We start from the raw sequence: 10,581 nt of genomic DNA on the forward strand, positions 1-10,581 counted from the left end.
CATGCACGAGCACATTCATGCTCCGAGTATCCTGTGACCTGAACAATAGAGATGGAAGCTTAAGAGTAAAATAAAGGGGCAACCAAAACTGGGTGGATTCTTGAGAAAGATGAGTGTACAATAGGATTTTCAAGGGACAGCTTGGTGGGAGGAGGGGGACTGGGCAATAATAGCTGAGAAAATGCTCCGGGATGGGAAGCACAGCTAAGGGATAAGAAGGAACAGGAAATAGGAGATCACAGTCACTTGTAATGACACAAGATGTTTGGACAGGAGGGAGTTGGTCCCAGGCCTAAGAAAGCGGTTTAGAAATGAGGCAGTGTTTTTTGAATCCATTATCACATGCATGATTAGGACATGACTGAAAGCAATTAGTGTGCTTCTCATTCATTTGCTGATCAAGTTGCGACTGGAAAAGACTTTCCACGTGGGGGAGGCGTGCCAGGGAACCAACCAGTGGCTTCTACACCATTTCTAGAGAGGAGCCGAGTGTGAGCTCAGGGTTGGCAAATGCCTAGGAGATGCTATCAGAGGCCTCCATCAGCACTGCCCCGCCCCTCCCAGAGGCCCATAAAAGCCAAGGGGCCTGGGTCTCCCCAGATACCCCGTCTTCTCTATCCCCCTTCACACACACCCGCGCCAGGAGCTCCTCTTGCCCCCTTTCTCAGCGACCATGTCCAGGCAGTCCACCATCACCTTTCAGACGGGCAGCCGCAGGGGCTTCAGCACTGCCTCAGCCTCCGGGCGCCCCCGCTTCAGTTCAGCCTCAGTGGCCCGCACCACAGGGGCCAGTGGAGGGCTGGGAAGAATCAGTGGCCCAGGGGCCAGCTTTGGAAGCCGCAGCCTCTACAACCTAGGGGGGACCAAGCGGGTCTCCATCGGTGGGAGTGGCAACAACTTCCGAAGTGGCTTTAGTGGCAGGGCAAGCAGCGGGTTTGGGGTCAGCAGTGGCTTTGGCTATGGGGGTGGAGTGGGAGGGGGCTATGGGGGTTCTGGCTTCCCCGTCTGCCCCCCTGGAGGCATCCAAGAGGTCACTGTCAACCACAGTCTCCTGACTCCCCTCAACCTGCAAATCGACCCCACCATCCAGCGAGTGCGGAAGGAGGAGCGGGAGCAGATCAAGACCCTCAACAACAAGTTCGCCTCCTTCATCGACAAGGTGAGCCCGGAGCTGCATCTGCTCCATTGGGTTGGGCTGGCGGGACCTCTTGGAGAGCTCCAGGCCCAGAAGGGAAATAGCAGTGGAACAGCCTCCCTATGAAAGCACATCTGATTAGCAGGTACTTCCAGGGGGTGAGGTATTTGCAAGTGGGGCCAACTTGCTCCAGGGAACCTTGTGCAGATTTCTCCTTTTCCTCCTTGGGAGCCATATGAGCCGGTTCAGTCAACACCAGGGAGAGCTAAGTTGTTCTCTGCAGGAGGAGTTTCTACTAAACTAACCTAACCCAGAGCAGGCATTGTCGAGACTGTCAACCCAAGAGCAGGGGCTCCCACAGAGGCCTCCAAGCCCCACTGTGCTAGTTCAATGGAAGCCCCTGAGGACTTTGGACAGCTTCAAGGGCTTTCTCATTTTGACTTGGAGTTGTCAGTTAAACAGTTGACATATGGGTGTCGGGGGGGGGGGGAGGGGGAAGTACACTTTTCTTCTTTCCCTCATTAATTGGAGTATCTGGCTCCAATTAATTTCTCAGTCTCCTGTTTCTCAGGATTTCATTTTCTTCTTTCCCACTGCAGGTGCGCTTCCTGGAGCAGCAGAACAAGGTCCTGGAGACCAAGTGGAGCCTCCTGCAGGAGCAAGGCACCAAGGCGGTGCGGCAGAACCTGGAGCCCTTCTTTGATGCCTACCTCAGTGACCTCCGCCGGCAGCTGGACAGTGTCACCACTGAGAGGGGCAGGCTGGACGCTGAGCTGAGGAACATGCAGGACGTCGTAGAAGATTTCAAAGTCAGGTAAGTGGGAAACAGGCTATGGTCACATGCAGTCACCTCAGGGCTCCTTTCTATGAGCACCAAAGAGGTACAAAGGAGCAAATGCCAGTATCAGCCAGGAGGTTTGGGACTAGTGATCCTATAAGATGAAGACAGCATGGTGGGAGGTAAACAGAGGGGCCCTCATGGCATGCATCACTATTAACAAGAAGCCTATTCGTACCTGTGCACACAACCACAAAGGGATATCTGTATCACCTAACAGAATACTATTACTCTGGAGAGCATAATATTATTTCAAGGTGAGTATATTATGTACTCCACTGGGCATGAGCTCTATTATTGAGACAGCTTGCATTTCCAGGATGCACATACAGTATAAACCAAGCAATCTGATCCTCCTTGGGAGGCTAAATGTTACCGGCGGTCATCCAGACTGCAGTAGGTGAGGTATTCAGTGGAAAGGGGTGGCCCTCGCTGACCCCTTAGCTGCCTTACCCTTGTTTTCTGAGGTAGAGCTACACCTGCTCACTAAAAGGACACCGATCAGCTGCCCTGGGGCTCAGTGAAAAGCTACCAAAATCTACCAGAACAAAGTTCACAGCAGGCATTTGAGGCAGCAAAGTGTTTTAAAGATTGGAATTGTACATCTCTAAGAAGGCGGAGTTGCCTAAGTACATGTTTCTATTTCCATAAGTTCCGTGCTCACCTTCTAGTCTTATGAAAGGAAGAAGAAGAAGAAAAAAACACAAAACTGGCAGAAGAAATTATTCTCCTTTCGTAGAGGGAAACCGAGGTTAAGTGAATCACCCATAGTTATGCGCAGGTGCGCGGGAGAGCGGAGAGCGAGTGGAGCGTGAGGCTTGGAGCTCTCAGCCCTGGCCGCACCCGCACCCCCTCCTGGGCTGGGCAGAGCTCCCCAAACCTCACAGCCCCCTCCTCTGCTCGCAGGTACGAGGACGAAATTAACAAGCGCACTGCTGCCGAGAATGAGTTTGTGGCCCTGAAGAAGGTGGGTGGAAATGTCTCTCAAAGGAGAAGATTCAAAATTGAATCTGGGAATATGGGGTGACCCTACCCTTGGGCCACCCAAGAGCTGTCACATATTTGGAGAGCTCAAACCTGCCAAAATGCTCCCTCTGTATTTATGGCCGCACTGCCCCTGCTTAGGGTTTTGTTAGCCCAGGGAACTCAAGCCTCCAGGTCTCAGCAATCCCCCAACCCCAGATGCAGAGTTTGTTAAAATCCAACCTAGAAGGCCAGAGAGGAGTCTGCTCAGCTTCTCTTGGCTTGCCGCTTGTGGCTGCGGCTCAGAGGAGCATCCTGTGCTGTTTTTCCAGGACGTGGATGCCTCTTACATGAACAAAGTGGAGCTGGAGGCCAAGGTCAACTGTCTGACTGATGAGATCAACTTCTTACGGATGCTCTATGAGGAAGTAAGAGCCTGCAAATGTTCTTATCCCTCCTAGGTCTGGCCCCTGGAAAGAAAGGGGTGCTGCAGAGAGCGTCATCCCCGTAGTGTCCCTACATGGCATTGTGCCCCAGATGCTCCAACCTGGGGTTTGGAAGGTCGGGGGACCCAGGAGAACTGCTTGAAATCTTGCCTCAGTAAACCCTACTCCAGCTGTGAAGCTCATCCCCCCATCTCATAGCATATCAAGAAAGGAGGGCTGATTCCTGAATCCCAGGTCACTGAGTAACATTCCCAGGGGATCAAGACCCACCTCTCCATCCCCCTCCCAGAAAAGTTCAGAAAGGCAAGCTGTGCCTCAGCTTAGGGGGCAGCTTTTTGCCCTCTGAGGAAGCTTCATTCTGGGCACTGCCACTTGGAAAGCAGAGACCTGGGCCAGTGGGGAAGAGAGAGAAGCAGGGAGGGATAAAGGCGTACTGTGCAGAGGGTCCTAAAAATCATCTGATCCTAAAGAAACCTTTTATTGGCATGGGACCCCATAAATGCTGGGAGTGCCCAGGAAAGAGCAGAAGACTCCTGCCAGGAATGCCAAAGGTGGGCTTCCTGACCTACATGGGTGGTCAATCACATGATTTCAAGATCCCTCCTTTTCATACCTTGATGACACTGAGTTACTGGTTCTGTAGGAGCTGTCCCAGATGCAGACCCAGGTCAGCGACACGTCCGTGGTGCTGTCCATGGACAACAACCGCAGCCTGGACCTAGACAGCATCATCGCCGAGGTCAAAGCACAGTACGAAGACATTGCCAACCGCAGCCGGGCTGAGGCCGAGTCTTGGTACCAGACCAAGGTGAGTGTGGGCACCTCCATGATACGGTCCAAGGCTAGTGTTTTCTGAAGCCCCAAATTATCATTTAACTGTTAGCCACAAGCTCCCGGAAGTATGTGAGAATTCCCATCTCTTTCAGCTTGGCAGAAGCAGCTTTGATATTACGAAAACTTAGCTTGAAATGCCTATGGAAACCCAACCACACACACTATTATAAGGTCAGGTGACGTTGGGTGCTCAGGACGGTCACCGTCTCACATCACTTATGATCTGGTTGGGGGCTGGGTGAGACTTCGAAACATATAAGAAACAGTCACAAAGATGTTTCTAAAGGGCTTATTTATTCAGTACATGTTTACAGAGCTCCTACTATATGCCAAGCAAGGCACAGAGTTGTAAATAAATAGACTCCAAACAGAACCCAAGGTCTGGGAGGCCATGAAGTGAATGGACGATCTTGGAAGGGAAAAAGACAACATTAACAAAAAGTTTTCAAGAAGAGGTGTGTTTTCAGTCCACTTTGGAAGCAGCGAGGGACAAAATAGTGCCAAGGAGGGGGAGGTGTTCAGAGCTGAGCAAGCAGTTCTGTGGGGCTGGAAGGTGGAAATTAGCACTTTGCTGAGCAAGAGGGTTTGTATGTGGAAGAGGGAGGTTGGAACAACCAGAGAGAGCTACTGTCCAGAAGTACAGATGGCCAGAAGAAGGCCTGGCTTTGGAAGGGTATAGTAGGCAGGAAAGCCCAACTGATGAGATGAGCTCCCTGCCAAATTCAGATGCTTTTCAGGGGCAGCTGCTCACCCACAAGCTGGCTGCTATCCCCTGCCCTGCTCTGTGCACTCATGCCTTAGCTCCTACCACTTCAGGGTGTCAGCTGACAAGGGTGCGCAGTGCAGAGGCAGCCCCTTGATGGTGAGTGGAGGTGAAATACACTTAACCTGCAAGTGGGGTGGTTGAAATTTATAGCAAATGATTTCTTTTGTTGGCAAAGCTGTTGTTCTCTTTAATTGTGAGTATCTGGAAACAGAGGAGCTGAGCTATTCAGCATTTATAGACATTCGCTCTGGCAGGGGCCCTTCTTTTGTTGGGAAAGGTATGGGTTTTACTCCAGTCTGCTGGAGGAGAGAGGGTGTATTTATTTCTCCTAAATGAATGTGTCCTGGGTGTGTACCTAGATGAGATGGAGGGCCCAGCTGGGCGTGGCTCAGCAGTTGAGCATCGACCTAGGATCCAGGCGATCAGGGTTCGATTCCCGGTCAGGGCACATGCCCGGGTTGTGGGCTGCAGCCAATCAATGGTTCTCTCATCATTGATGTTTCTATCTCTCTCTCTCCCTCTCCCTTCCTCTCTCTGAAATCAATAAAGATATATTTAAAAAAAAAAAAAATAGATGAGATGGAGGGCTACCCAAGATGGAAGATTCTGTTACAAAGCCTTCAGAACTGGGCCCTCTACAGCCTCAGCTCTGTCCAACACATTTCGTTGCATGTCATCCCTGTTTCCCCAGCATTGGTGTCTGGAGGTCTACCAAAATTTATGATCACGATCTGGATGTAGGTTCTGTGACCAGGAACTCCCCAAGGACAGTGACCAAATCCCCTCTCATTCCTAGAGCTCACCACACTTCTTCCAGCCCCATGTTTCCCTTGTCTGGAATGGACTCTCCCAAGCCAGTTACTTAGCTCTCTCCCTCCCATCCTTCAGAGCAGAGCTCCAGCATCACCATCTCTGGAAAGACTTTCCTTATCATCATCCCCCTTCCATATCTAGGTCAGATTCCTTTATTGCACTCTTGTAGGACTCTGTTAATTTCCTAATTATCTCAGTTTGGGACTATATATTCAATAATATCCTGATTTGATTAATATCTATCTCCCCCAATAAAATGTAAGCAAGGGTCTATGTTCTTCATGATATTCCCAGAGCCTCGAATGTGCCCATCAAGTAGATGTGTCCAAGAAATACCACCTGGATAAATGAGCGAGGGAATGTGTGAATGATCAGTGACTGGATGGGCCTGCTGTGGCTCTGAGGGCCAGGCTGTGCACACAGGGAGTGCCCAGCCAGGTGTTTGACGAGATGACTGACTCTGCTCTGGTTCCTTCAGTATGAGGAGCTGCAGGTCACGGCGGGCAGACACGGCGATGATCTTCGAAACACCAAACAAGAGATCTCTGAGATGAACCGGATGATCCAGAGGCTGAGAGCTGAGATTGACAACGTGAAGAAGCAGGTGAAGTTTTGGCAGGGCCGAGACCTCCCTGTGCACTCACTTCTTATGGCTCTTTCTGCCATGTGCACAGGACTCCAACCAAGAAGCACCACACATCCAGGGGCCACCAGTAAGGCTCACGTCTTCTTCCTTTCCTCACAGTGTTCCAGCCTGCAAACGGCCATCGCTGACGCAGAACAGCGCGGAGAACTGGCCCTCAAGGATGCACGAGCCAAGCTGGTGGACCTAGAGGAGGCCCTGCAGAAGGCCAAGCAGGACATGGCCCGGCTGCTCCGGGAGTATCAGGAGCTGATGAACGTCAAGCTGGCCCTGGACGTGGAGATCGCCACCTACCGCAAGCTGCTGGAGGGCGAGGAGTGCAGGTGAGGGCAGAGACAGAAACTCCATCCCAGCTGCCTGGCCATTCCTAGGGGCTCAGGTTGCTGCAGTCTCCTCCTCACCTAGAAAAGAGAGCAAAATGCAAGTGGACTTGGGTTATGACAAAGAATACAGGTGCAATTTTTTTCCAGGTTAGTGAATCATTTATCAGAGTCCCATGTTTGAGGTATAACTACTTATAGTACCCCATAGAAATCTAGGACCTGATCAGGTCTAAGTAATCAAGTTCTGTCAAAGGAGAAACCTGGTTACATGCAGGGCTGGATATGTGGTATGAAAGGCTCTGGACCGAGAATAAAGTATCTTAGGATTTAGGCTTACATGCCTGCCACTAACAGGTTGTGTAACCTTAGGCAGCTCAGTATCCCCTCTCTGGCCCCCAGTTTCTTCAATGATAGAACAGACCAGGTCACATGACCTGGATCAGTGGGAGCTTTGCGCTCTGCCAATTACCAGCTGTATGACCCCGAGCAAATTACTTAACCTCTCCATTCTTCAGTGTCCTTGCCTGTAAAATGGGGATACTCACAGTTTCTAGCTCATGTGTTTTTAAGAGAATTAATATAGGGACCATACATGAAGCTCTTAAAACAATGCATGGTATACAAAGTGTTCATTAAATGATAGTTATCTTTCAATTTAGTGGCCAAAGACGTGGGCTTGGGTGACAAATGAACCTGGCTTCAAATCTAGCTTTGTGGCCATGGGAAAATTAAATTAACCTCTCTGAGCTTCAACTTCTCCATCTGTAAAACTGAGATAATAATACCTACTTAATGGAGTTGTTGAGAGAATTGAGTGACAGAATGTAGGTAACAGGTACCCAATAATTGTTAGCTCTTTTAATGTTCTAAGTATGTATTTATAAATGAATGACAGTTTTGTCCTCAAGATGCTAAAACAAAATTACTCTAGTTGCTACCACGATAATAGACTGATTATTGCTAGTGTTATGTTTATGACTCAGACTCCTCTCCACACCTATAATAACCTCAGCACTGCCCAGTGCACAACAATAGCCCACTGTTGAGAGAGAATTCTTCTTGTTCTATGACAAGTTCTACCTTTTCAATGGATACCAGTGTATGATTAGATTTAATTTTCATAAGGTGTCTACCTGGTTTAAACCAAAAATGGGTTTCTGGGATTACAGGATTTATTCCTATGAACCTTAAACTCCACATTATTTCATTCATTAAATTATTATTTTTAATACTACTCATATTTAAGTAATTTCAACCTCCACTATTTCTGCAATAAAAATAATAAAGGGTTTTTTAATGCATTTGAAACAATTACAAAAATGTCATTTCAAATGTCCACAAGCTTCTGGACACAATAGTAACCTCCTTCTCCTTCCTCCTTCCAATCAGGCTGAGTGGAGAGGGTGTTTCTCCAGTTAACATCTGTGAGTATGACATCACATGCATCATTTGGAGTGTGTGTGATTGGGGGATGGGGAGGTGGTGGGTGTGCATGAGGCATTAGAGGAGATCCCACCAAAAAGGCTCATTTTGAGAAGGTTTGAGGTTTTGGATTCATTAAACAGAGGCATATTAAGAGAGTCTTCAATGTCACAATACTTAGCTCTTTGCAAGTGAGAGAGTGCCACAGAGGGGGCAATGTACTCCTTCTGCCTTGGTTTAGAAGCCCCATGGCACACCTCCCATCTCCCAGGACCTCACATTGTTCTAGCTGGGGCTGCAAATCTAGCTCAGAGATGAGTGTTTGATGTAAACAGAATTTATGAAAACTCCTGATTGCCCTCAGCTTTCAGAGGGAGTCTTAATGCTGAGCACAAGGGCATTGCCATCTAGATAGCCCCTTCCCAGGACAACTTGGGAAGAGGGCCCACTGCTTGTCTGAACTCTGTAGATTATAGGTGCAGAGAGTTACCAAGGGTTTTCAGGGCAGTGAGAGCACCACAAGACATAGCAGGTGGGTGCAGCTGCTGAGAAATAAGAGAGGCCTTGGCAAGTTGGCCCAGCCCCGCGCAGGTCAGAGCTCAGTGCTGGCATCTTGAGGCCAACAGAAATGACTTCTACAACTTACACTCTGCAAGTGAGTTTTGTTTTCTTGATGTGGGATTCACGAAAACAACTGATTATATTAGCTGATGGTTCTAGAAGGCAGAGCTCTTTGAACCACCCAGGTGTCCTTCCTTGATGTCTTTGTATAGTGTCTCCAGAGATCTTCAAAGCTTTCTCTTGAAAGCGCCTAAAAATCTGTATTGGTTTCCGAGGATTGCTACAACAAAGTATGCAAACTGGGTGGCTTAAAACAACAGAAGTTTATTGTCTCACAGTTCTGCAGGCTAGAAATCCCAAACCAAGGTGCCGGCAGGACTGTGCTCCCTCTGAAACCTATAGGGGAGATTCCCCCTTGCCTCGTCTAGCTCCTGGTGGTTGCTGTCAATCCTTGGCTCATCACTCCAATCTCTGTCTCTGTGATCAAATGGCTATTTCCTTGTGTGTCTGTCTTCGCATAACGGAAAGAGGAAGAGGGACATCTTCCCTCTTCTTATAAGGACAGTAATCATATTGGATTAGAGTTCAGGCTAATGATATTCCTCTTAACTTGATTATATCTGCAAGGTCTTATTCCAAATAAGGTCTCATTCACAGATACTGGGGGTTATGACTTCAACATATTTTTTTGAAGGACACAATTTATCCAATAACAGAGTCTATTTTTCATTTCAATTTTCCTTCTCAAGAACCCGAAGGAAGAAACTAGATGTTTAAGGTGGTGGTGGTTAAGAAAAGAGCAGGTTGGGGAGAGAACAGGCGCCAAGTTGGCTGGCACTCTCTAACTCGCAATGAGGTATTATGACATTGAAGATTCTCTCCTAATATGGCTCTTTTTTTAATGAATTAGAAACCTCATACCTTCTCAAAATGGGTCATCTGTCACTTGGTCTATCAAGAATGTCCCAGCTTCCTCTGGGATTCAGACCACGGAGGCTGGGGGAAAGCACATACGTGCCCCGCTATGAGCTTCTAGAAGGAAGGGAGACACCAGAGCCAGACCCGCAGAGGACGATGGGGACAGAGCAGCGTGAAAGTATGGCAGGATCAAGGGGAAGGCAGGTGGACTGGAGTAGCTTCCCAGAGGAGAGAATTCGCCAGTAAGATCTGGAAGGAAGAGAGAGGCAAGGAGTAGTGGAGCCATTCCAGGCCGGGAGAGCCAGGCTGAGCATAGAACAGCAGCCTCACCACACAGGTGGGAAAGTCAGTAGGAGGCTAACGGACACCCCAGGTGCCTTCTCTCCTGCCCTTGATTCTGACCACGTCCCCTCTCTTCCGGCAGCTGTGGTCACCTCCACTGTTTCCAGTGGCTACGGCAGCGGCGGCATCGGAGGTGGAAGCTTGGGTCTCGGTGGGGGCAGCGGCTACTCCTTCACCACCAGTGGTGGGCACAGCTTGGGGACAGGCCTGGGAGGCTCCGGCTTCAGTGCCAGTAGCAGCCGAGGCCTCGGAGGCAATGGCTCCACCGTCAAGTTTGTCTCCACCACGTCCTCCAGCCGAAAGAACTATAAACACTAAGTGCAGAGCCCCCCCTCCCCGCTCCCTCACCCCTGTCCTGAAACCAGTTTTGCCCACTGACCTAGCCTGCGTGCACCCGCCCCTGGGCACCTGGGTCCTTCTCCTTCTTCCCTTCACAAGGCCCACCTGTGCTGCTAGGAAGCCTGGCATCCTGGCTAAACCTGTCTCCAACCTGAGCCAGCCTCTGCCCTCCCGACGGTCCCCAGACTGCTCCTGGAGCCCTCTCTGTGTCCAAGCAGAGATTTTCAAGATTCACATT

The 10,581-nt window shown here is 49.5% G+C and overlaps 1 protein-coding gene across 1 annotated transcript; it reads left to right on the forward strand.

The window, feature by feature from the left end:
- The first annotated feature begins 673 nt into the window (after nucleotides 1-673).
- Nucleotides 674-10,322, forward strand: LOC107528165 (keratin, type II cytoskeletal 75). The gene is made up of 9 exons (XM_016201093.2): nucleotides 674-1,159; nucleotides 1,735-1,949; nucleotides 2,880-2,940; nucleotides 3,269-3,364; nucleotides 4,026-4,190; nucleotides 6,274-6,399; nucleotides 6,541-6,761; nucleotides 8,151-8,185; nucleotides 10,087-10,322. Exons 1-9 carry the CDS (start codon nucleotides 674-676, stop codon nucleotides 10,320-10,322), a joined length of 1,641 nt encoding a protein of 546 aa, XP_016056579.2.
- Nucleotides 10,323-10,581: the final 259 nt, after the last annotated feature.

Source organism: Miniopterus natalensis, chromosome 2, assembly GCF_054644295.1.
Source record: "Miniopterus natalensis isolate mMinNat1 chromosome 2, mMinNat1.hap1, whole genome shotgun sequence".
Taxonomy (NCBI): domain Eukaryota; kingdom Metazoa; phylum Chordata; class Mammalia; order Chiroptera; family Miniopteridae; genus Miniopterus; species Miniopterus natalensis.